Source organism: Natator depressus, chromosome 1, assembly GCF_965152275.1.
Source record: "Natator depressus isolate rNatDep1 chromosome 1, rNatDep2.hap1, whole genome shotgun sequence".
NCBI lineage: Eukaryota > Metazoa > Chordata > Testudines > Cheloniidae > Natator > Natator depressus.
Genome location: NC_134234.1, coordinates 323097410 through 323122560, shown reverse-complemented (window position 1 = coordinate 323122560; position 25151 = coordinate 323097410). Strand labels below are relative to the sequence as shown.

Genomic DNA, 25151 nt, shown 5'->3' with positions numbered 1-25151 from the left:
TATTCATCCTGTTAATGTGATGAATGATGATTAATGTATTATGGTTTGTGGCTTTCCATGGAATAAGGCCAGATTGGGTAGAGTGAATTAGTATTGGTCAGAATAATAATAGCTAGTTTGGTAATACTTCTGCTTGTTTTTTATTCTCCAAATTGATGAATGATATTGGCTGTTATGACATACAAACTTTGGATTTTTACCTTTTTTCAGATGTCTGGTTATGCTAGCTTTCGAGGGAGAAATAGGCAATTTTACAAGGTCATAAGAGTGATGAAATATTGTGTATTGGGCACTAGAAACTCCTGGAAAAAATTGTAGAATTCACTACTAAAGCTGTCCTGCTCTGGAGATTTTCCATATGAAAGGTCCCAACAGTACGTTAGCCTTTGCCTCTTATTATCTCTGCTTCAAGTTGTGATTTTTCTTTCTTAGTAATCTGCAAGAGTTTTGAGGTTGTTAAAAAAAACCCCTATGTATTTATGTTGCTAGGAGGAGTTGTTGAGCAGGGAAAAAAGATTTTGTAGAACATAAAAATGTGCCTTCCATTGCTTTGTTATAACTTCTTTTATTGTCTTTGCTTACAGCTGTAGGTGTAAGGATACATATCTTAAACACATGCCTGGCTTTATGTTTTTGGGCATATGAGAGATGTACTTGTGTTCTCAGTGTGATAATGTGGTCAAATTGCAACTGACCTCTTAAACTGAAGCTTTTGCTTCTTAGGAAGCACCAACTGTTTCAGAGTAGCAGCCGTGTTAGTCTGTATCCACAAAAAGAAAAGGAGCACTTGTGGCACCCAAGAGACCAACAAATAAATTTGTTAGTCTCTAAGGTGCCACAAGTACTCCCTCTCTTTTTGAAGAACATCTGAGGAACAGTTGGGGGGGGGAATTAACATGGGGAAATAGTTTTACTTTGTGTAATGATCCACTCTCAGTCTTTATTCAAGCCTAAGTTAATTGTATCCAGTTTCCAAATTAATTCCAATTCAGCAGTCTCTCGTTGGAGTCTGTTTTTGAAGTTTTTTGTTGAAGAATTGCCACTTTTAGGTCTGTAATCGAGTGACCAAAGAGATTGAAGTGTTCTCCGACTGGTTTTTGAATGTTATAATTCTTGACGTCTGATTTGTGTCCATTTATTCTTTTACGTAGAGACTGTCCAGTTTGACCAATGTACATGGCAGAGGGGCATTGCTGACACATGATGGCATATATCATATTGGTAGATGCGCAGGTGAACAAGCCTCTGATAGTGTGGCTGATGTGATTAGGCCCTGTGATGGTGTCCCCTGAATAAATATGTGGACACAGTTGGCAATGGGCTTTGTTGCAAGGATAGGTTCCTGGGTTAGTGGTTCTGTTGTGTGGTGTGTGGTTGCTGGTGAGTATTTGCTTCAGGTTTGGGGGCTGTCTGTAAGCAAGGACTGGCCTGTCTCCCAAGATCTGTGAGAGTGATGGGTCGTCCTTCAGGATAGGTTGTAGATCTTTGATGATGCGTTGGAGAGGTTTTAGTCGGGGGCTGAAGGTGATGGCTAGTGGCGTTCTGTTATTTTCTTTGTTGGGCCTGTCCTGTAGTAGGTGATTTCTGGGTACTCTTCTGGCTCTGTCAATCTGTTTCTTCACTTCAGCAGGTGGGTATTGTAGTTGTAAGAATGTTTGATAGAGATCTTGTAGGTGTTTGTCTCTGTCTGAGGGGTTGGAGTAAATGCGGTTGTATCGTAGAGCTTGGCTGTAGACAATGCATCGTGTGGTGTGGTCTGGATGAAAGCTGGAGGCATGTAGGTAGGAACAGTGGTCAGTAGGTTTCCGGTATAGGGTGGTGTTTATGTGACCATCGCTTATTAGCACCGTAGTGTCCAGGAAGTGGATCTCTTGTGTGGACTGGTCCAGGCTGAGGTTGATGGTGGGATGGAATTGTTGAAATCATGGTGGAATTCCTCAAGGGCTTCTTTTCCATGGGTCCAGATGATGAAGATGTCATCAGTGTTGCGCAAGTAGAATAGGGGCATTAGGGGACGAGAGCTGAGGAAACGTTTTTCTAAGTCAGCCATAAAAATGTTAGCATACTGTGGGGCCATGCGGGTACCCATAGCAGTGCCACTGCTTTTAAGGTATACATTGTCCCCAAATGTGAAATAGTTATGGGTGAGGACAAAGTCACAAAGTTCAGCCACCAGGTTTGCCATGACATTATCGGGGATACTGTTCCTGACGGCTTGTAGTCCATCTTTGTGTGGAATGTTGGTGTAGAGGGCTTCTACATCCATAGTGGCCAGGATGGTGTTTTCTGGAAGATCACCGATGGAATGTAGTTTCCTCAGGAAGTCAGTGGTGTCTCGAAGATAGCTGGGAGTGAGGTAGCATAGGACCTGAGGAGGGAGTCTACATAGCCAGGCAATCCTGCTGTCAGGGTACCAATGCCTGAGATGATGGGGCGTCCAGGATTTCCAGGTTTATGGATCTTGGGTAGCAGATAGAATACCCCTGGTCGGGGTTCCAGGGGTGTATCTGTGTGGATTTGTTCTTGTGCTTTTTCAGGGAGTTTCTTAAGCAAATGGTGTAGTTTCTTTTGGTAACCCTCAGTGGGATCAGAGGGTAATGGCTTGTAGAAAGTGGTGTTGGAGAGCTACCTAGCAGCCTCTTCTTCATAGTCCGACCTATTCATGATGACGACAGCACCTCCTTTGTCAGCCTTTTTGATTATGATGTCAGAGTTGTTTCTGAGGCTGTGGATGGCATTGTGTTCTGCACGGCTGAGGTTATGGGGCAAGTGATGCTGCTTTTCCACAATTTCAGCCTGTGCACGTCGGCAGAAGCACTCTATGTAGAAGTCCAGACTGTTGTTTCGACCTTCAGGAGGAGTCCACCCAGAATCCTTCTTTTTGTAGTCTTGGTAGGAAGGTCTCTGTGGGTTATTATGTTGTTCAGAGGTGTATTGGAAATATTCCTTGAGTCGGAGACGTCAAAAATAGGATTCTAGGCCACCACAGAACTGTATCATGTTCGTGGGGGTGGAGGGGCAGAAGGAGAGGCCCCGAGATAGGACAGATTCTTCTGCTGGGCTAAGAGTATAGCTGGATAGATTAACAATATTGCTGGGTGGGTTAAGGGAACCACTGCTGTGGCCCCTTGTGGCATGTAGTAGTTTAGATAGTTTAGTGTCCTTTTTCTTTTGTAGAGAAGCAAAGTGTGTGTTGTAAATGGCTTGTTTAGTTTTTGTAAAGTCCAGCCACGAGGAAGTTTGTGTGGAAGGTTGGTTTTTGATGAGAGTATCCAGTTTTGAGAGCTCATTCTTAATCTTTCCCTGTTTGCTGTGGAGGATGTTGATCAGGTGGTTCCGCAGTTTCTTTGAGAGCGTGTGGCACAAGCTGTCAGCGTAGTCTGTGTGGTATGTAGATTGTAATGGATTTTTTACCTTCAGTCCTTTTGTATGATGTCCATCTGTTTGCATGTGGAAAGGAAGATGATGTCTGTCTGTAACTGTACGAGTTATTTCATGAAGTTGATAGATTTCCACTCCGTATGGCTAAATTCAGTGCCTTGCATAATGACAGGTTTCAGAGTAGCAGCCGTGTTAGTCTGTATCCACAAAAAGAAAAGGAGGACTTGTGGCACCTTAGAGACTAACAAATTTATTTGAGCATAAGCTTTCGTGAGCTACAGCTCACTTCATCGGATGCATTCAGTGGAAAATACAGTGGGGAGATTTATATACATAGAGAACATGAAGGAAATTCTCACCAGCAACCACACACCACACAACAGAATCACTAACCCAGGAACCTATCCTTACAACAAAGCCCATTGCCAACTGTGTCCACATATCTATTCAGGGGACACCATCATAGGGCCTAATCACATCAGCCACACTATCAGAGGCTTGTTCACCTGCGTATCTACCAATGTGATATATGCCATCATGTGCCAGCAATGCCCCTCTACCATGTACATTGGTCAAATTGGACAGTCTCTACATAAAAGAATAAATGGACACAAATCAGACGTCAAGAATTGTAACATTCAAAAACCAGTCGGAGAACACTTCAATCTCTTTGGTCACTCGATTACAGACCTAAAAGTGGCAATTCTTCAACAAAAAACTTCAAAAACAGACTCCAACGAGAGACTGCTGAATTGGAATTAATTTGGAAACTGGATACAATTAACTTAGGCTTGAATAGAGACTGGGAATGGATGGGTCATTACACAAAGTAAAACTATTTCCCCATGTTTATTCCCCCCCACCCCATATAAAGCACTTATAATCCTGCCAAATAAAAAATTATTTTTATCAGCCTACTGAAAGGCACCTCTGCCAAATTTCAGTTTTCTACCACATCCTGCTGAGGTGCTAGAACTGTACAAAAGAAAAAAGATGGCAACATTTTTTATATTGGCAAAAGTGGGGTTTTTTTACTTTGTTTTTTTAAAATAGCTTAACTGTTTTTTCTTCTCACCTTTTTTTTTTTTAAAGATTCACTCTTAGGCTGAAAATAAATGAGCAAAATTTCATCCCCAAACAAAAATATTTGACAAAGCATGTGAAAATGGCCCTTTAGAATGGAAACACTTGTGCAGCTTTTACAATAGGTGTCACTGTGTGCTCCACATATGCTAAAGGTTGGGGCTATCCTGGTGGTCTAATGAGAATGAAACACAATGTCATGTGTGGGATCCACATTTGGGTAATGAGCTTTCTTCTGAGTCCTGTTTCTGGATTGAATGGAAAAGGCTTACTTACTATAACACATTTTTATATTGCAGTTTTCTATAGTATTTCTTTGAAAAATCTACAACACACTATTCAGAAGTGGAAATTTGTTTTTTAAGTTATATTGACCAAAGCAGTTATGGTCTAATAAAAATGGACAATTTCAATCATACAAAAGTGTTATCTTAATATAATGCAGCAAGCGGGATTAAGTTTAAAATCTGCCTTAATCCAGCATTTATTATTTCAAAACAACTAATTCCATAATGGCATTTGCTTCTGTTTCCAGACGATCCATTTTACCACAAGGAAGCGACTCAGACTCAGTGCCCTAAAAGAGAATGCTAGGATTTGTCCCTGTCTGTTTTTTCTGCTTTTTCTCCTTTTGCTAAATCTCCAACAATTACAGTTTATTTCTCAAAAATGGCAGAGAAATACTGGTGTAAAAGTAATAAATATGATATTTGGAATAACCAGTAAGCCATACAAATAATTTACTACAACTCCATGAAAATGTCTTTCAAATAAAGCATTAACTTTTAACCCTGGTATCTTTTAACTCTAGGTATTTGAGCAAGCTTCCCTTGTATAATTCAATAAAATCAATAAACAACATCTAACATTTCCATTTATGTTATGTGAAGTGTGTCAGATGATATTACTTATCCATCTTATCTTTCACATTAGATGTAATTTACAACCTATATATTTCCACTAAGGACTTTTCTGGCAAAAAGGTGAATTTTCCCAAATTCCCTTCAGCAGAGGTCTGTTTTTCATTTTAGCTACAGTGAACATTTTATAGTGGCTTTTTGGCAACATATCTGAAACAAATTGCTTGTCTGAGTCCAGTTGCATATGGATGTGTCCAATGTCCACATAAAACCACCATAATTGTCATCCTTTGTTCACTGTCTAAAACGTGAACAAAACCAAATAGAGAGAGAGAGAGAGACTGAATAATCTAAGCACCGAGGGCAGCTCCTCCAGGTCAAAGCTAGACAGTGTGTGGAAGTTAGCCCTCCTAATAACTGGTCTGTCCATGACTAGTAGATAAATAGATAATTTCAGTGTAGTACAGTCAATATGACATCTGTCACCAGAATTATATTACACAAACAATAAAGAATAACCACAAAAAAATCTACAAAGTGCTACAAATAAGGGCCAAATTCACTTATCAAGTCCAACTGGTTGAGCTAGATGCTATGGGGATGCACAGAATGGGAAAGAGGAGGAATCCTTTTCCTACACAGCTGCTCCATGGAACCATTCTAGATGCTACTCCTTCTTAGTGGCTGGAGAAATTTTCACAGCCCCCAGGTCATCCTTTCCTCTAAAGAAATACATGGAGCAAGTTCTTTCAGCAGAGTTGAATGGAAAAGCTAATTATTACAGCAGCACTGATGATGCAACAAGATGAAATGGTTACTTCCTGTAACTGTTGTTCTTTGAGATGTGATGCAGATGTTTATTCCACTTAGATGTGTGTGTGTCCAGTGTGCTGAAGCCAGAGAATTTTGCCTAGCAGTACCTGTAAGAGGGGCGGCGCTCAAGCCTTGTGGTGGTAGCCCCTCCCCTGGTTACATGAGGTGGCACCGTCCCGACCCCACTCAGTTCCTTCGCACCAAATGCCCCTGAGATGAGACTCTGATACAGATGGGACAGAGGGTGGGTCATGGAATACACATCTGCATCACATCTGGGAGAACCACAGTTACAGGAAGTAACTATTTCTTCTTCTTTGAGTAGATGCAGATGTGTATTCCACTTAGGTGACTCATAAGCAGTACCCATCCCAGGAGGCAGGGCTCAGAACAAGGACTGCAGGACCGCCCTTCCAAAACTTGCATCCATCCTGGAAGACGCAGTGATGGCATAATGGTTCATAAATACACATATGGATGACCAAGTAGCAGTCCTGCAAATGTCCAACATGGAAATATCACTGTGGAATGCTATTGACATTGCTTTTGCTCTCATCAAATGAGCTTGCATTCGCTAAGGGGGTGTAGTTAGTTATTCACTAAGGGGGCGTAGCTAAGCTATATCATATGCAGTCTTGATACAGGATGTTATCCATTTAGAGATGGTCTGTCAAGAGACCGCTTGCCCCTTCATGTGATCTGCGAATGACACAAACAGGCTAGGTGACACATGAAACAGTTTAGTCCTATCCAGATAGAAGGCTAATGTATGGAGACGGTGTTCCCACAGAGACGAGCTTATGAAAGAAAATGGGTAAGTATACTTCCTGGTTCAAATAAAACTGAGAGAGCACTTTAGACCAAAAATTTGGGTATGGTCATAAAGTCACCTTGTCTTTGGAGAACTGTGTGTAAGGATGCTTTGCCATCAGAATCTGCAACTCACACACTCTCCTTGCGGATGTAATCGCTAGGAACACACTATTCTGACACAAGAGCAGAAAGGGACAAGATACTAGGGCTTGAGTGGAGGACCTATCAGCACTGCTAGGACTGTGTTATGGTCCCACAGAGGAACTGGCTCTCAGACTGGGGAATGTAGGCAAAGAAGTCTTTTTAAGAACCTTGCTACTATGGGATTGGAGAAGACAGATCTTCCTTGGATGGGGGGATGAAATGCCGATCTCACTGCCAGATGTACTTTCAGTGAACTAGACACAAGTGCCGACATACAAGAAGGTCAGAGAACCAGTACTGCCTCGGCCAGACCAGGGCAATGAGGATGAGCTTTGCCCGATCTGTCTTCAGTTTGAAGATGACCTGTGGAATGATTGGGATTGGGGGAGGGTATAGAAGAGAGCTGAGGGTGCCTTATTCCGGGTGCCAGCTGAGATAGAAGGCTTTGGACCTGGCACCCGGAATAAGGCCCCTGAAAGAGCAGAACAGATGACATTTCTGGCAAACATTCTCGAGGAGTGTCCAACAAGGACCAGTGGAGGAAGATGGAGCAATTTGTCCAAGGAGCAAAGAGTCAGATGATAAACTCTCCTGAGCCACATTTGAAGGGACAAAGGCACCACCTTGCAAACTGAACCACCTGTGTGCAAGCAGAGATGTGGCCCAAGAGCCCCAGGCACATCTGAATTGTTGTGGAAGGCTGAGACTGCAGACTGAGGAAAAGGTGGCAAATCACCTGAAAACCGTTAGTCAGCTAAAAGGCTTGTAGAGTCTATTAGGGCCCCTAATGAACTCTATTTTTCTGAGTGGGAACCAAAGTAGACTTCCCAATGTTTAGGATAAAACACAGACGGTGAAGCAAGCACAGTGTAGTGTTGATGTGAGAAAGAGCTTCCCCTCTAAATCTGCCCCTCAGTTACCAGTGGTCCAGCTACGGCAAGATGTGGTTTCCTTTCTTTCTGAGATATGCCATGATGATGGCCATGCATTTGGTAAAAACCCAAGGGGCAGAAAAGAGGCCGAAGGGAAGCACCGTATACTGGAAATGGAGCTCTGCCATGACATATCAAAGGAATTTTCTGTGGCTCTGCAAAATCACCACATGAATGTAGGTGTCCTAAAGGTCCAAGATAGCAAATCAGCTGTTCTGATTGCAAAGCTGTTTTAGCCACCAAGCAGCCTTTAGTGATGAACATCTGAAATTGCTCCCTCAATGCTTTGAGCATAGCTGTCCAGTTGACAAAGTCATACTTGTGGGTGTTCTCCAGCAGGAACTCAGCATGAATACCCATATGCCACAACAGATCCTGGTATGCCTTGAAATCCTCTGGTATCAAAGGGGAGAAAGTGCCTGGTATTGTGGAATTGTTTGGGAATAAGGTTGAGGCAGTTCAGTGTGACCGAGCAGGATCCTACTCCAGGGCTGACAGATCTGGGAGGGATCTGGAGGCTCCTCGAGGGGAAGCATCACTGGTACCTGGATCTGTGATGGATCGATGGTCACTGCCACAGACCTGACCACCAATCTTGACTTTGAGTGGGATGGGGAGTGGGACCTTGATGACTGAGGAGTGTCCCATGGGGGCCACTGGTCTGGATAGGGCATTGGTAGCCAGTAAGCACCAGGCCAGCAGCGAAACAAGCACCAAACCTGGTACCCATAGTGCTGCATGAACGGCTCTCACTCAGCTGATAGGGAGCAGGAAGAGGAAGATTCGGACTCAGACACCGAGGGGTCCAGGCCTTGGGGGATAGTGGTCTGCCCAGCCCGGAGGGTGCACCCAGCCGGTCCTACTTGTTGTGGCAAATTGCTGGCACTATTATGATGGGTCCCGTGCTTTCTCTTCTTGTGGGCGGGGGTTCAAGGCGCTGTTTCTCGCCCCTGATCTGGGGTATTAACTGTCCCACTAGTATCCCAGAGAAGGGGAGTGGAGAGGGAGGCACCCGGGCCCGCCCTCTACTCCGGGTCCCAGCCCAGGAGCCCTAGGGATAGCGGCAAACCACTTGAACTAGCGATTCCTTCCCCTGGGCAACTTTCCTCTCTGGCCCCTCAGCTTGTGGGGCTTCCTGCCCTCTCTCTGTTTGGGCCAGGTTTCTCCCAACCCCTTGTGTCTGTGGAGTCCCTCTGCTCTGCACAAGCTGGGTTTCCCTTTACCTAGCATCTTGGTCTTCTGGCTCGCCACAGTTCTTCTCCAAACTCTCCTCTGCTTCCCTCCAAACTGCTCTCCTTCAAACTGCTCTCTGCTCCAACACCAAACCACTCTGCTTCAACTCCTCCAACTGTTCGATTGAAGCAGGGTTTTTTTTATCAGGTGACTGACTTCAGGTGCTTTAATTGGCTTCAGGTGCGCTAATTAATCTACAGCAGCCTCTCTTCCCTCTACAGGGAATAAGGCTCTCATCATCCTGGGGCTTACATATCTCCCCTCTATCATCCTCCTGCTGCCCTCTGGCCATTCTTTATCACATTGTTCATAGCCCTGAATGACAAAGGGGCTGGCACCAGAGGGGGAAACGGTACTGCTGGCACCGAGTATATCTCTTTCGTTTCTGGTGCCAGGAGTGGTGTTGACCCTGAAATCAGCATCGGTACCAAAGTAACCAAAAGTTCCAAAGTGGAAGTCGGTCACTGCTGCCATAGCAACATTGCGGTGTTGGCCATAAGGGTACCAAAGTACCCAGTGCCGAGGAGGTCCCCTGTGCACTGGCCCCATTTCCACTGAATGTGGAAGGGAATCATTGGGGTGTGGTGCCGACAGACCCAACAGGTTCAGGATCCCAGCCAGCCAGTGTGGCTACAAAGGACACAGCCCTGGCAAAGTCCTGGAGCAAGGGAGAGGTCAGGACAGGGAGGTCTGCTGCTGCCTGATATGCTGCTGGCGTGGAAGCAGCCAGTGCCAGCATCTCCCACGTTGGTACCAAACTCAACTGACACCCCAGGGCTAGAACTGGAGTCACTGGTACGGGGTCTCTGACATCCCTGCACAGTGCTGGAGAGCAGATGACAAGACCTGCCTCCATCCCGTGCATCAGCATTCATCACATGCTTATCCACACTTCCTCTGGGGGAAGAAGTCGAGACCCAACAGCCTTGGTCAGTATTATACGATCTTTTCCTTGGTGCACTCGGTGGGGGATGACTCATCTGTTTCTTCAGAGAGATGCCAGCACCGGGACACAAAGCAGCAGCACTCTCCATGCTGACCTTCGACCTGATGAGGGCCTCGGTGCTGAAGCAGACCATGTGACCTGTTTGAGCAGGGGCTGCTTCTCACGAAGATCCCTCACCATTTGCGTCTGTTTCATGATGATCTGCAAATCGATCGTTGATGCGGGCTTCTAGACACAGAAAACACTGCATGTGGGGATCACTGTTTGGGATCGCCCTCCCAAATGACGGACAATGTTTAAATCCTGGTGAGGGCATCAGTAGGGAAACTTAAACAATAACTAACTAACACTAAGTCTGACTATATTAGCGGTACTAATTCATTATATACAATTAGAGAACAAAATCACTAGAGGAATGTGAGGTAAAATACTATGCAGAGCTCTGATTCCAGCCACCGGCAGTAAGAAGGAGCTGAGGAGGGTTCGGGGTGGCGGCGTCTCCTATAGCCACGGGAGTGGTTATGGCCACAAGGTGCAAGACAGCCCCCTACGGGAACTCCTAGGCAAAATTCTCCAGCTCCAGTGTGCTGGGTGTGCACGCACCTAAGTAGAATCCATGGCTGCATCTACTTGAAAAAGAACATCCAGCTTGTGTGTCTCTCTCTACGATCACATTTGTCCATTATGATCTCTCATGTACTGAAGTTAATAGAAGAGCCAAGTATAAAAACTGCATATAAGGCCCCATCCTTAGGGTGCATTTGAGGATTTTGTTAAAAAACCCAAAATCATTTGGATAGTGTAAATTTATGACAGTGCAAAAAAAGTTCCTATCACTTATATATAACAAGTTATGTTTTAAAATACAATTCTGCAGGACTCATGATGGTAATAAAACAAATTACCACTGAAAAAATGAAATAATAAATAAAATTCAAGTGAGTTGCCTGGCTTTACTACAGATATTAGACAAGCTCAGTGCATTCTCTCCTGAGAAACGTCAGACAGATTCTTGGTATGCGGACTTGCTGAGCAAGAAGGGTCCTCACATTGACCCTATCGACCTTAATGGTTCAGGAAGAGTAAGAGAGACTATTAGGTCAATGATTCATTAACTCAACATCTCTGACCAGGGCACAACATGAGAGCATTTTGGAGTCATTACAGTCTATCATGTCAAGGATCCACATACAAATTAATGATTCCTACCTACATGCTAATCGAAGGCATATTAAAATTGTGCTCTACACATATTTATCCAGTAGACTGTGAAACAAACAAGCATTGTGGAAGATTGAATAAATGTACATAGCGTAATAGAGGAGATTTCATTACATGTAGTTTATATATATATGTACACACACACACCTTTTTCTTTTTAAAAAAATGTTTCTATTAAAATAAAAGCCATCAAGCTCAAAATAATTACATTACTATAATTAAGAAAAATCAAGGGTCTTATAACCTTAAAAAAGTCAGGAAATTCAACGTGAAGGCTGAGATGATTTTGCCTTGACTCATTTCATTAGAGAAAAGAAAAAGTCATAACAGTGGGAGGTAAAAATTGAGAATGATCCAAGTGTTGGCTTAATTTTTTTTGCAGTCACACTTTATATTAAGTATATTTAATATATATATAAATGTAAAGTGTGTCCTTTTACATTTTATTTTAATCCTGCATCCTGAAACTTTTTTGAGGGGAGAGGACATTCAGGTGAGTGGCAATAGGATGAAAGCAGAGGGAGTTCCTAAGTGGGGAGGGGCCAGTGGCAGCTGAAAAAACAAGGAGCGGGGTCCTGTCCTTATGACAGTTCCAACAGAGTTTGATAGAAATTGATAACTTTTCTTTAGGATTTTTTTTTCAAGCAATCCTATTGAATATAATAGATAATTTTATCCATGCCAGAGAATTATACAGAAAGGCTAAAATATCAGTAGAATAAATTTAATAAATAGAGAATGATAATAGACAGGGGTTTATAGAGTAATTTCTATAAAAACTATTACATTTCTGTAGAATACTACAGGTTTCATTGCTATTTAATCCCATAGGATTTTTCTATAAGGGTGATCATCTGAGGGACGTTTGGGCAGGGAAAGCTGGAACAACATAGGGAGCAACAGCAGCATGTGATAAGAGCAGTTGAATGAGGTGGGATAGGGAGAAGCAGTAGAGAGCCAAGAAGGCAGATAGGGAAAGAAGTAGCAGTAATAAAAAGGTCATTTTCCATCCTATGGTTAGAAACCAGGAGTTCCTGGCTCCAGACTAACATGCAGACACTACACCACACGTCTCTTATATAATCTGTGCCAATGGTTTTAACACCAGTGGCAAGGGCCAAAAAGCCTCAGGAGAACATTCCCAAGGGCATAAGTACCTAGTCACTATAAGAAACAGAAAAATATTAACAAGAACATTTAGAAGTACCATGAAAGGCAAAGTGTACTATAAAAAAAGTGTAGGTGGCAAAAGTCAATTGCACTTCCTTAGCTACCCAGACAGAACTTTCACAAGTGCTTCCATCCACATACCTAGACTCTTGTGGACATTAATAAGTATATAAATAAATAATTATATCTATTCAGATTGGTTTCATTTATTTATTTGAATTGAGTAATTTATATAATCCAAAAAAGAAAGAGAGCCAAGTAGGCTCAAATGAACATTTATATGTAAAAATTATAAAACTCAAACCAGGTATTAAACAATTACACTAAACACATTAAACTCTAACTGGATGAGTGCATATTCAGTTCTACTGCACACTGCAAATTCAGTGGCCTCCATGTTTTAATTTTCATCTTCCTCTTCCTTGGCTACCTATCCGTTCCTCAGTTTCTTTAAACTGTGTATTAAAGAAGTGGTGGACTTTTTCTGGAGTAGTAAAACATAAGCCCTTCCAATGCCCCCCACATTGCAGACATAGTTTTGCCTGGCAGATTAAAAAAACCTCAAGCCTCCTCTCCCAAATTGTTGTTTCACTGATGCACCATTTCTCTTTCTTTATATTTTTTTAGCAGGGCAAACAGCAACACAGCTGATAAGAACCAACAGGACTGTTTTAAAACAGCACCTCACAATATAGGTTACATAGATCCCAATGAACATGAAAACAGATGATCTTTGTGATCATTTGCCATTAGTATTTATCAGAAATGTTGTATAGTAGGCAGAACAGGGAGCAGTGTAGAGGTTTCATTTGCAGGTGTTCATGCAATTTGTCTTTCTGGTTAAACTTTACATGAGTTTGCACCTTTTTAGTTTCACTTTTATTTTTCTTTTGAATTAAATCAAAACAAATTTAACTCAGACAAAATGGCCATGCATCTATGGGAAACCATAGATCAGCCCAAGTGATTTAGGTTAGAACTGGGATAATGACAGAGGATCTGCTTAATCACAGCATAGAAACTCAAGATGAAACAAAATTATTATATTAGAATCCTGCCTTCAGGAAACATTTCCTATTTAGCCAGTATTTGGCCTGTTGGTTGCCTACAGTCATGTTAGTCATAACAAATTAGAGGTGTTCAAAAGTTTTGTATAAGCAAAAGTGAAGAAAGTGTAGTTTGTATTTTACAAGCTACCTACTCATCTTTAAAATAACTAGCTGTACAACAGATGATCCAGCATTAATAATAAGTTATGAGAGTAAGATTGGGTAATCGATTTTTTCAAAATAATATAATGTTTTTATGTTAACTATTTTCATATTGAGATTTACATGTAGTCGGTCAGTTCCAGTAGCATCCATCTCCAGTACAGAGTAGGGGGATGTGTGCATTTTTGGACTCACCAGAGAGTTTTATGCTATTGCTTTATACTTGTCTCATGAACACCACAGAGAAAAAGGAAATTAAATAGTCTGCTAATGCTTAACGCACTGTTACAGGATGCAAAACACACATTCAGTGAAGCTTTGGAGTACACACTTTTCAAAAAGAACATACACACAGCAATCTGCAACCATCAGGAGTGAAGCAATGCCTGTCTACAAAACTCATGCCTCAGGGCTGCTCCACCTTGAGACTTTTCTCTCATCACTCCTCCTTCTTACAGCTATCTTACAGGACTCTGTGTATGCTCAGTTCAGTCATCAGTCTATCATTAATATGAGTCACCTTCATCATATTGGCCTATGGGGATGGCGAATCATGTTCTGTGGAAGTTCAGAGATGTAGCTAAGGGGAAGTCTGAGTCTGTGAGTGAGATGCAGAGAATACTTCAGCTAATGAATCATGCTAATGCTTTATGGCAGCTGGGTTTGGAAGCTCGTGTGTGATTCTCCATGGCCCCAAACTGTGGAATTAGAAATTCTGGTGTGAGAGAGCCCAAAGGTATTACTTTAAATATCTTAATTAAAAGCAATCCCACTGCACATTAAAGTAAATGTTAGAATTTGTCTTTCATGTATCAGGAACAGAAGCATTTGGTCTTAAAGAAATACAGTCAAGGATGATGAGGAAATCTGAAGTACATGCTTGGGCAGATAGTAGGCTAATGTAAACACCATCCTAACATTTAGATCAAAACCAATGCTAATGGTTCTGAACAGTTCAAACACAACTCAGCACAGCAGGAAAATCGTTCACATTTGAAAAGGCTGTAAACCCTGGGAGGATGTCACAGGGGCTGTATATCAATAAGTGCAAGTCTTACTAAATAACTCTTCAAAGTAATTATTCATGATCTCAATAAGAAAGTAGTACAAACCTTCAGCAGTTTGACACTGTTGCCTTTAAAAGAACCCATGGCTATTGAATATCTGGCACTTTAAGGACACTAGTTAGAAGCTCAGTTAATTAAAATGTCAGTGGGAAATTATCCTTCCTGTACACATGATTTAAGAAGCTTTGGGATTTATGATGAAATCTGGGCCATTTTGTGCTTAATTCATTTGTCATTATCCGTTTCTCTAACTCAAATTATTAAAACCCACCAGATTAACATCTGGTGGTTGGCAGTGGAAGAGGACTGGTTAAAAGACTACACTTAATTGTTGCTTAGGGGTTTGAATGTACACTGTAGTACTAATCTAATATAACAAGCTTTAGGATCCTTTTTACTCCTGGAGGAATTCTCCGGAACAAACAGCAATGGTTTCAAGTTGCAGTGGGGGAGGTCTAGGGTGGATATTAGGAAACACTATTTCACTAGGAGGTGGTGAAGCACTGGAATGGGTTACCTAGGGAGGTGGTGGAATCTTCATCCTTAGAGGTTTTTAAGGCCCGGCTTGAGAAAGCCATGGCTGGGATGATTTAGTTGATGTTGGTCCTGCTTTGAGCAGGGGATTGGATTAGATAACCTCCTGAAGTCTCTTCCAACCCTAATATTCTATGATTCTTCTGCGCAATGCAAAATTTATGCTGAATTAATGTTCTGCGCAGAACTCCATGTTTTCCCCGCAGAATTGGGGCTGCAGAGCTGCTGGTGGCCATTAGGGAACCTGGACTCTGCTGATCTCAGATCTTCAGCTCGCAGCCAGAGTGTGCAGGGCCTCCAACCTTTGGAGGCCCTGCACACTCTGGCTGCCTAACTTGATCCTCACACTTCTGAGGATGGGAGAGGACCCGGGAGACCAGGCTCTGGCAAAGGGTGAGAAAGGGCAGGGCCTCACTAAACCGCATCCCTCAGCAGAACAGTAAAGAAGCTGGAGGGAGTAAAGGCTCGGGGGGGGCGGGGAGCGGTGCAGGTATCTGAGCTGGGGAATGCGCCCCAGCTGGGCTCTGGGGGGAGAGGGTTGTGGGTGCCTGGGCTGTGGAGGGTCCCACCCAGTCTCCTTCAGAACTCCCCAACTGAAACTGGTTTGATGTAGGGGTTTCTTTAACTCTCTCTTCCAGAGGGAATCTTTTTTGTTGTTGTCTGTATTGTTATCATACTTGTTGACAAGTATTTTGAAATAAATTACCAAAATAATTGAAACTGGAGTGATTATATTGTGTTATTTTGACAAATAAAATATTCAGAATTTTGGAGAATTTTAAAATACTGTGTGCAGAATTTTAAATTTTTTGGTGCAGAATTCACCCAGAAGTACCTTTTGGATGAAAGATATTAAATAAACAGTAAGTAATTATAATTAATTCAGTAATCTGAGACCAAGATGTGGTATGACAGCTTACCCGTTATAAATGTCTCTCTCCTCTTGAACTCTTTTGCATTTCGAATGTGAAAACCGCCAGGGCCAGTTAATCTTATTGAGCCCTCTAGGTAAAGTGCCTTCTTCTTTCTCTCCACCTACATCCCCTAAATTTATAAATTTCTCTTTACAGACTTTTCCCACCTGTATTATTATTTATTTTATAGTTCCCAACAGTATACTAGATGCTTCATTGTCCCTATCCCAAAAAGCATACAACCTAAAGCCTCGTTCCTGCAATTGATAGTGTGTGATCAGACTGCTATGTTCATTTTTTTTAAAAAAGTAATTCTCCTAGATGAGTCTCTCAGTGGGGTTTTGATTAAACTATGGAAACTTCTCATGGCAATAAGAACAATCAGTTGGAGAAGAAAACATCTAGTAGTTCCAGTTGCAAACAGTTCTAAAACCAAACTCCATTGACTTCAGCAGCAGTCTGAACAGTGCACAGGCATACTCCACATCTTATCAGTTATAGGATCAAAGCCTAAAATTGCAGATATGAAACAATGGGTGAGGGTGATAGACACCAGAAGGGATAAGATGAGGAAGGATTAGGGGTATAGCCATATGATTACACAGTCACTCAGTTTATGCATGTGCACATCTGACTGGTTTTGTAAAAACAATAGTTTAAAATAAAATAACCCCTTCACCCCCACCCCCCCACCCCCGAATAGTAATAGTGACTCCCTTACAAGGGATTAACCTCAGTACAGTTACTTGTATTGTCATAAGTAATTATGAGATAAAATAAAAACCCAAATGAACAATTTAAAATAATATAAAAATGAATCTTACTGACAGGTAGTTGAGAGCCCATTGGAATTTGGTCTTAGAATTGTTTTAAATCCAAATCACTTGAAGTACGTCATTCTAACTCATAGTTCTCATTTCCAGGAGAGATTTCCACAGTTTAATCACAACCCTGCTGATGTACACTCAGCTAGGAGAATTGCCATTTTTAGAATGGGAATATAATTTAGAAATACATTTCTAGGAGTCCACAAAAGAAACAGTCAACATTCCTTGTTTGTTTATTCTTACTGAATTATCTTCACCGTAAGAACATTATCACTCCATATTTTGTAATGAATCATGCCTTAAGAAATTAAGTTTCTTCCAAATCAGTCTCACAGCACAAAACACTGCTGCCCATACTCTACAGTGCCAAACTGTAGTTATTTATAACAGGTAGTATATTAGTGACACAGCAGCATTAATAGTAGCAAAAACTTCCTTTTGGCACTAAATGAAGCAGATATGATTTGAAGACACATTGAGTTTTAATATGTTGAGAGAGAGGGATCCATTTTTACGTAGTCATTTTTCTTAAACCATTTTAAAGAATGGGCAATCATTGTCCTACTGCCAGGGTGATCATATTTTCCCAAAGGGAAAATGGGACACCGCATGGGGCTGGCCTGAGGCCCCACCACCCACCAGCCTTCCCTGTCATCCGTTTGCATGGGGCTCTCCTCTAACTCCCCCGACATGCAGGTCCGGCCGGAGCCCCCCTGCCACCCAACCACCCAGAGGGGCGGCCCAAACACCCCTGCCATCTCTCTGCGCACTGGCCGATCCAAACTCCCCTGCTGTCGATGGCCGGCCCAAGCCCCCCGCCACCAGCCTGAGGCCCCCCACTTCTCCGTGCGCATGGGGCCAGCCCAAGACGCTCTACCAACAACCTGTGCAGGGCTGGCCGGGCCCGAGCCACTGGCCTGAGCCCTCCACCCCACGCAGGGCTGGCATTGCCACTCGCCTTCCCTCCCATCCCCAACCCCAGCACATTCCTCCATGACCGGCTAGGGGTCGCACTCCACTTTTTTGGCAAAACTGTATTTGTCCGGTTTGCTCTTGCCAACTGCAACTGATGGGTGGGACAGGGCTAAAAAAAGGGACTTTCTCAGCCAAAACGGGACATACGGTCACCCTACACAATGCTGACTATCTACTAGATAATAAAATAAGCACGAAAGGATAAACCAATAATTATATAAGGTTAGACAAACTGCTAAAATGGTTTCCTTCCTTTGTTTTGGTTAGCAGCTCGAAATATCATCAGGGGGTCAAGAAATGTTTCAGTTTTTTAAGATTGATTTAATCCCTCATGGCAGATGGAAATGCTGGTCAAAAATGTTTAAAATTTAGTGTTTTCCATTTTAACAATGACCTTTGTATACTTTTTAAAGTAAAATTGCTATATAAACTTACCAATGGAAAATTGAAGGACAGAAGCTGTGGTTGTGTTAAGGCTAGTGGTGGTCTAGAGGAGGAAAAACATGAAAAATAGAAGAAACATTGCATTAAACCAGCAAAACAATATATTCATAACCTTTAAAAAAATATGGGAGTCCTGTGGATGCCCAGATCTCCCATGTATAAATCATTCATTTCTAAACCTTTCAGATTGACAGATCATGGACATTTCAGTTATGCCACTCAGATTATTGGTATCTCATAATATGTCACAATGAGAAACTCTTTGTTTGTGGCAGTACAAATTTTCTATAGAGCCAGTTCATTTTTCCATGTGTTAGTGCTTGATCGGTGATCAGAAAGATTTAAAAAAATGAAACCATAACTTCAGTGGGACTCTCCATAGGCTCAAGGATATACACTAGCAGATCCTAATGTAGAACCAGGGCCTAAAATTGTAAAATGGAATAATAAAATCTAGCTTATCAGCTAAACTCAAAACTTCACATATATAGCATAACATAAACCAACTAGGTTTTGTACTTATAGCTAAATAACTGTTATGATATGAAGTGTATATAATCAGGGATTGAAGTGGGAAGAATAAATTCAGAAACTTTATTCATGCTCCACCCAACATGCCCCCTCCTCTGATGGCTCCCACACAAAACCTCATCTGTCCATGTTGAGAAGGTTTTCTTGAAAACCATTGAGAGCTAAAAACTTTAACATTTGCTGAAAGTGGTAGTATCACCCAAGAAGTACCAGAATGAAGTTCCAGTCCTTTCTGGCTCATTTTGAATCCTGTAATTAATTATATTGGTAGATAGCAAGCAAAATTATTGCTTAAAAAGTCTCCTTGACTGGCACATTGGGGAGGGGGAAAAAGGAACTAAATTAGTACTGTGACTGTTTACAGAGATCAACATGTAACAAGATGAAAGTTAACCTCAACCCTGTTTTTCATGAGAGGGCAATGACTCTGTGCAGTGTCTTGTTCACATAATTTATCATTTTATTATAACTGTTTATTGTTTGTATTACCATAGTGCCTGGGAGCCCTCATCATGGACCCATTGTACTAGGCTCTGTACAAACACAGAACAAAAAAGAGATGGTCCCTATGCATCATAGAAAACTCAGGGACCAAGACTCTTCCATCAAATTCACAGCAGTTGATATTCCCGAACAAAGCAGTGCATGCCATGTGACAAGAAACTCTTTTTGTATGTGTGGGAATAGGGGGAAATCAAATAAGGGGTGTGAACAAAGGAAGAGTAAAATCAACAATGGAAAGAAGAATGGCAGCTTATAAACATATTTACTGAAAAAGTCAAGTGCACAAGTAAAAGCCAGTTTTGCTGAGCAATCTGAATCTGTGTCACCATCACTTAAGTGGCCTTGGCAGTATTACAAAGATAGTTTTAGTTTGTAACGATGAACAATGCAATTTCTGTATAATTTACCTGAGGCTTGAGGTGTACACATGATCTCTTTCGTTATCAGGCACACCTGCCTTCTTTTATTAACTAATATTTCTTGAAAAATATATATCAGTGTGGACAACCTAAGGTAAATCCTATTTCTCATTTATGTCCGAGTTCCCATATTTCCCGTTGACAGCATATTAGGGCAAAGATGCAGAACAGAAGCTTGTTCTAAACTTAGATGCTTTTTGATTCTTTTTCAGGACTTCAGTGCCACAGAACAACTGGTAGTGCTTAGTGCTATGCATTGGTATTTCGGTCTTTTGGGAATTTCAGTCGATTTCCTCATCTTGGCAAGTGGATATCCCAAGAGTGCACTCTGCCCTAAAACATCAGAGCTTGCAACAACACCAGCGGGTGAGAATGGAGACAACAGATTTAGAGGTATTAAAGGTGAAGAAAGAATGTCCTGAGGGATTTCTCTCCTTGAAACCAAAACAAATCCTACTGCTACTTTGTTGATGGATTCCACAACATTTTTTTTTAAAAAGTTCTAAAGGGTTGAGGGTTTTAAAAGTTTGATTTGGACATCTATACTGGACAAATAAGAGGACTCTGATTTGATATGGAAGATAGATAGGTCAGTGTTTTTGTTACAGTTTTGGCCACACAACTTATCCATACTTGAGACCATCTGCCACTTGAAATGCAACTAATGTCAGTATCAAAGAAGATCACATGTTAAGACGGCCCAAACAGGGACGTGCTACAGCAGTGATTAGCAGTATGGTCCCAGGGAGACTTAGAAATGACAGAGGTTGATGTCTGAGAACTGGCTTTTGAACATACACATGCATGCATGCTACATTCAGAGGGGAAATTTCTTATAGATAATTAAAATATGATCTTAGTAAAAAAAGCCAGGAACATTTCTTATGGTTGGTAATAATCTGTGAACTAAGAAGGACTTCATGGCTATATATTAAAGGCTTTTCACATCATGTGAAGCATCCACTTTTTAGAAATGCATCTAAAAACCTGGCCCTATGTGTACGTGTCCTATGCTGAAACTATACCTCTAACTCTTTAAGATCTTCCTAATGAACAGCAGTAGCTTCTCAACAGATATAATGAAGATTTGCTTAAATAATTAAAAAACCCTTTAAAGAAACTTTAACTCTTTATTCGTGTCCTTTTAGTTAGGATAGGTTCAACACTGGCATTACGTTTATCCTGCCAAATAATAACGTGCTTTCTGGCTTGAGTTATGAGCAGCTATTATTTTAATTTACATGCAGTTAATTCTGTTGTATGGGTTCTAATTTAAACAGAAAAGCCTTCAATTTATCAGTGTTCTGTGGCTCATATCTTCAGTAGATTAAATGTATCAATTACCATGGAAGAGGTATTCTCGTAGAATTAAATTAAACTGTTACCAAAAATTAATTGGCCAGTACTTTTTGATAATTAAATCTTCTTTTAATGGCTTTATCCCTTTATAAAATGATGTAAATACAGGTTGTGAGGAACTGCTTACATTAATTATGCCAATCAAGGCAGTAGGGATTGGGGGCTGCAGATAAAAAGAAACCTGCATTTTCCAGAAGGGCGAGAAATTTAAATGAACATATATTGTTTTGCTTGCAGCACATCAGCAGCTATCAGTTTCCCTATGATTCCAGTCGTGGTGATGTCCCAACCAAACAACATGTGTGGCTTGGCGTTAAAATCCTCTATATCAGGAGTACTAGACTGCTGTTCTCAATGGCTTCATGGGGGAATCAGTGGGAGGATAGGGAGATCAAGGGTCAATGGCTTCATGGGGGAATCAGTGGGAGGATAGGGAGGTTAAGGGTCAATGGCTTCATGGGGGAATCAGTGGGAGGATAGGGAGATCAAGGGTCAATGGCTTCATGGGGGAATCAGTGGGAGGATAGGGAGGTCAAGGAAACAAACCAGCTAATTCATTTAATTTTGCAAATTCCTCTCATCTTGTTTAAGTATTTCAAAGCAAAAATAAAATGTACAAGCACCCTGAGCCTGAGATGTGAGCAGGGATTTCAACAATCATGCGTAAGGACAACAAGATAAAGGACTGGTTTAGGATGGAGAAAGGAAATCTGATTATTTAAGGAGGAAGAGACCTGAACATCAGGGATGAAAAACAATCCTGAACTGCCCGAGGAAGGTAAGTGAGAGTCAGGTGGTAGCAGGGGGATGGAATAAAAAAAAAATAGAAGAAAGAGTTAGAGGAAAAATAAAATATTACATTAAAATTCATCATCTGTGCGACAGAGATGCACTGTCCGGTGACCTAGGCGCTGGACGGGGAACGAGTAACAAACTGGTTCTAGTCTTGGCTCTAGCACGACTCTCTCAGTGACCTTGGATAAGTCATTTAACCTCTTTGTAGCTCAGTTTCCCTCTGCGTAAAATGGGATAACATTTACCTTTCTCCCAGGGATGGTGAGGTATAGAAATGCTTTTATAAGGTGCAGTAATTATTATGCTAGAATGAAGACTTGTAAGATTTTGATTTATTCACATCTGTTAGGCATAATGATCAATACTTTCAGTTTCAAAGGGTATGGTATGGTAGTGCCAGTTAACCACCAGGTCATGTGACCACTTTAGCCAATTACAGTCCAGTTTTTTAAACCCAAATTTATAATTGCAGAGGGTACTCTAAATTATACATATTTAGTGGACCACAATAAATTAATTATAATGAAAAGCATGGCATCTAGGTGTATTTGCTCAATATCTGTACTGTGGGCTGAATTTCAAGCATCCTAAACAGCAATGGGTCACAAAATGTGGAAGAAGTATCCCAAACATGTGACTTCAATTTTTGCATGGACAAAAAATGGAATCTCTTTCTTCACAAGTATATCAAGGCATTAAACGAGACACGGTACATGCAAATAACATTTAAAATAGCAGACAGAGGCAGTTCAGCATCAATGGCAGAATTCTCTCACAAGGTTTGGGTATAAGTGAAATGAGAAACAGTGAGGTTCCGCTATATCCATGAAATTTTTGAAATATTTTTAAATGAGTTCGCCCGTCACCATAACACATGCATTTGTATTGTGTTTGTCAAATACCACAAGGCAATGCAAACATTAACAGCACATATTAATATGATCAAATTTAGCATGCATATAAATGGTAACAGATATATGCTATTCAAATGTGTGCATATTTGGCAAGGTTGTATTATTGTCACCAATGTGTCATTTAGTGGTTTTGTAAAATGAATGTAGTTTACACCCATATGGTATTTTATCAGTACCCTGGCATAAATGGCCACAAGTGATTCAAGGGGAGTTGTGCCTGCTTAGGCCAGGGCTAAATTTGGTCTCAGGAGTATTGTGTAAGATATAATATTACCAAAACTCCCTGTCTTCAAAAATCACAAGACCACCACTCCCCAAACAAGAAAATCTTAAAAATCATTAAGATTATTTTAAAATTGCCTACATTTTGGCTTGGATTTCTGACTACCAAACTCCTCACAGAAAGCATCCCGCCTCTTTTGCACATGCATCTGTGGTCACCTGCTCAGAGCCAATTGTAGGATTGCTGTATAATTATACTTTGTTTTCCATACCCACTGGATCCCAAATTAATGCAAATCATACTACTTTGATACTAACATCTATTTAACACCCAATTTACACCCAATGTGTAATATTTATGGTGACAGATACTGCAATCCCATGCAGTATCTTTGAGGACCACTGTATTAAATTTATAAATGGTTTACATATGATTATGTTCTACTCCATGGGGGAGGGTTACCATAGCTCCTACAGGAACTAAAAATAGGGTGGGGGGAGGGGATTAAGATGAGTAACTGAGACTAAACAACTCCAGAGATGTTACACCAACTGGGGTGGTTTGCATGTACTGGTTCTGGTTAAAACTGGGTTTTCCAGAGACTAAGAAACAAAGAAAGGGCTTGTGGTATAAAAGGATGAGCTGGAACTGACTCATGGCCTTTCTGATCAAGCAGATTGATAGGATCTTCTGTCCAAGGGGGGCCCCAAGCCTTGTGAAAGGGTTGGAATGACTTTGGCTTACTGGGGCCCTGTATGACTGAAGGATGAGTCCTGGTATGTTTAGTGTGTGTTTAAACCTTTTCAATGTTTCAATAAGTTTTCTCTGCTTATACCTTAAGAATAAATGTGCTTACTTAGAAAGAGCTGTGTGGTAACTTGGAATTGCTGGCAATACACTGTTCATAGCCCTTGGAGAGAAAGCAACACACAGGCACTGACCTTTAGGCAGAATGGCTTGCTGGGGATATCACACTGGCAGGCAGGGAGTTGTGCAACCTTGAAATCCCCAGTCAGAAGAGGGGTCCCTGCCCAGAGGCAGGTGATAGCTGGAAACCAGAGACCTGACTGGACAGTCCTGGAGCGGACCAGAGAGGTGGCAGATATCGGTGCAGTTATCCTGAAACTGTGACCTCATTTACCTCACCACTGATTTTGGCAGAGACGTCTATGGAACTGGCAGGTAATTAATCCAGGCTGCATGTGACTGCTTTAAAGCCACAGAGTGCATTATTCCCCAGTGATATTTTACACAAACAAATTAATTTTTTTTTACTATAAAGAAAATAAGACACAGCCAAATAAAATAAGAGAGGAAAAATTGAGACTTTATTTTGTTTGTCTAAAATGAAGAAAGCATTTCAGGCCCCAAATTTGGTTTTATATTCTGGCCTCCCAACCTTTTCTAAACATTTAAATAACTTTCATGAAAGTTCATTCAAAAGGTTTCCTGGCCATGTGCAAAAAGCAAGCAAAATATTTAGAAAAAATGTGAGGAGTTTTAAACATTTAACTTTACTATCCTATGCATTATTGAACTGCTTAAGACTCTCTTTGCTGAACACCAAGCTTTCAAAGCACACCCAGCATCACTGTGGTTGATGAGGTCTGAATTCAAAACCTGAAGTCCCATGACCCATGCAAATTAGCAAACATCCACTTACCAGTTCTCTTGGACCATATGGCTCACAGAAAGTGACAGCATTGCCATGCATAATTACACCGCACTGCTCTCCAACCTCACAGTTACTACATTCAAACCTGCAGGAAAACCAGAACACATCAAGCTGAAAATTATAAATCATACATCTGGGGCTGTAAAAACCTGCTAAACTGCTA

General features: G+C 41.4%; 1 protein-coding gene across 2 annotated transcripts in view; it reads right to left on the bottom strand.

Annotated features, from left to right (window-relative positions):
• RELN (reelin) overlaps positions 1-25151 on the bottom strand; it is a 452196-nt gene that overhangs the window by 209987 nt on the left and 217058 nt on the right. For both annotated transcript variants that reach the window (XM_074942520.1, XM_074942521.1), the window contains exons 7-8: positions 24977-25073; positions 18560-18611 (exon numbers count right to left, since the gene is read on the bottom strand). In XM_074942520.1, the coding sequence (XP_074798621.1) occupies positions 18560-18611; positions 24977-25073 (149 nt within the window). The remainder of the gene's footprint in view (positions 1-18559; positions 18612-24976; positions 25074-25151) is intronic.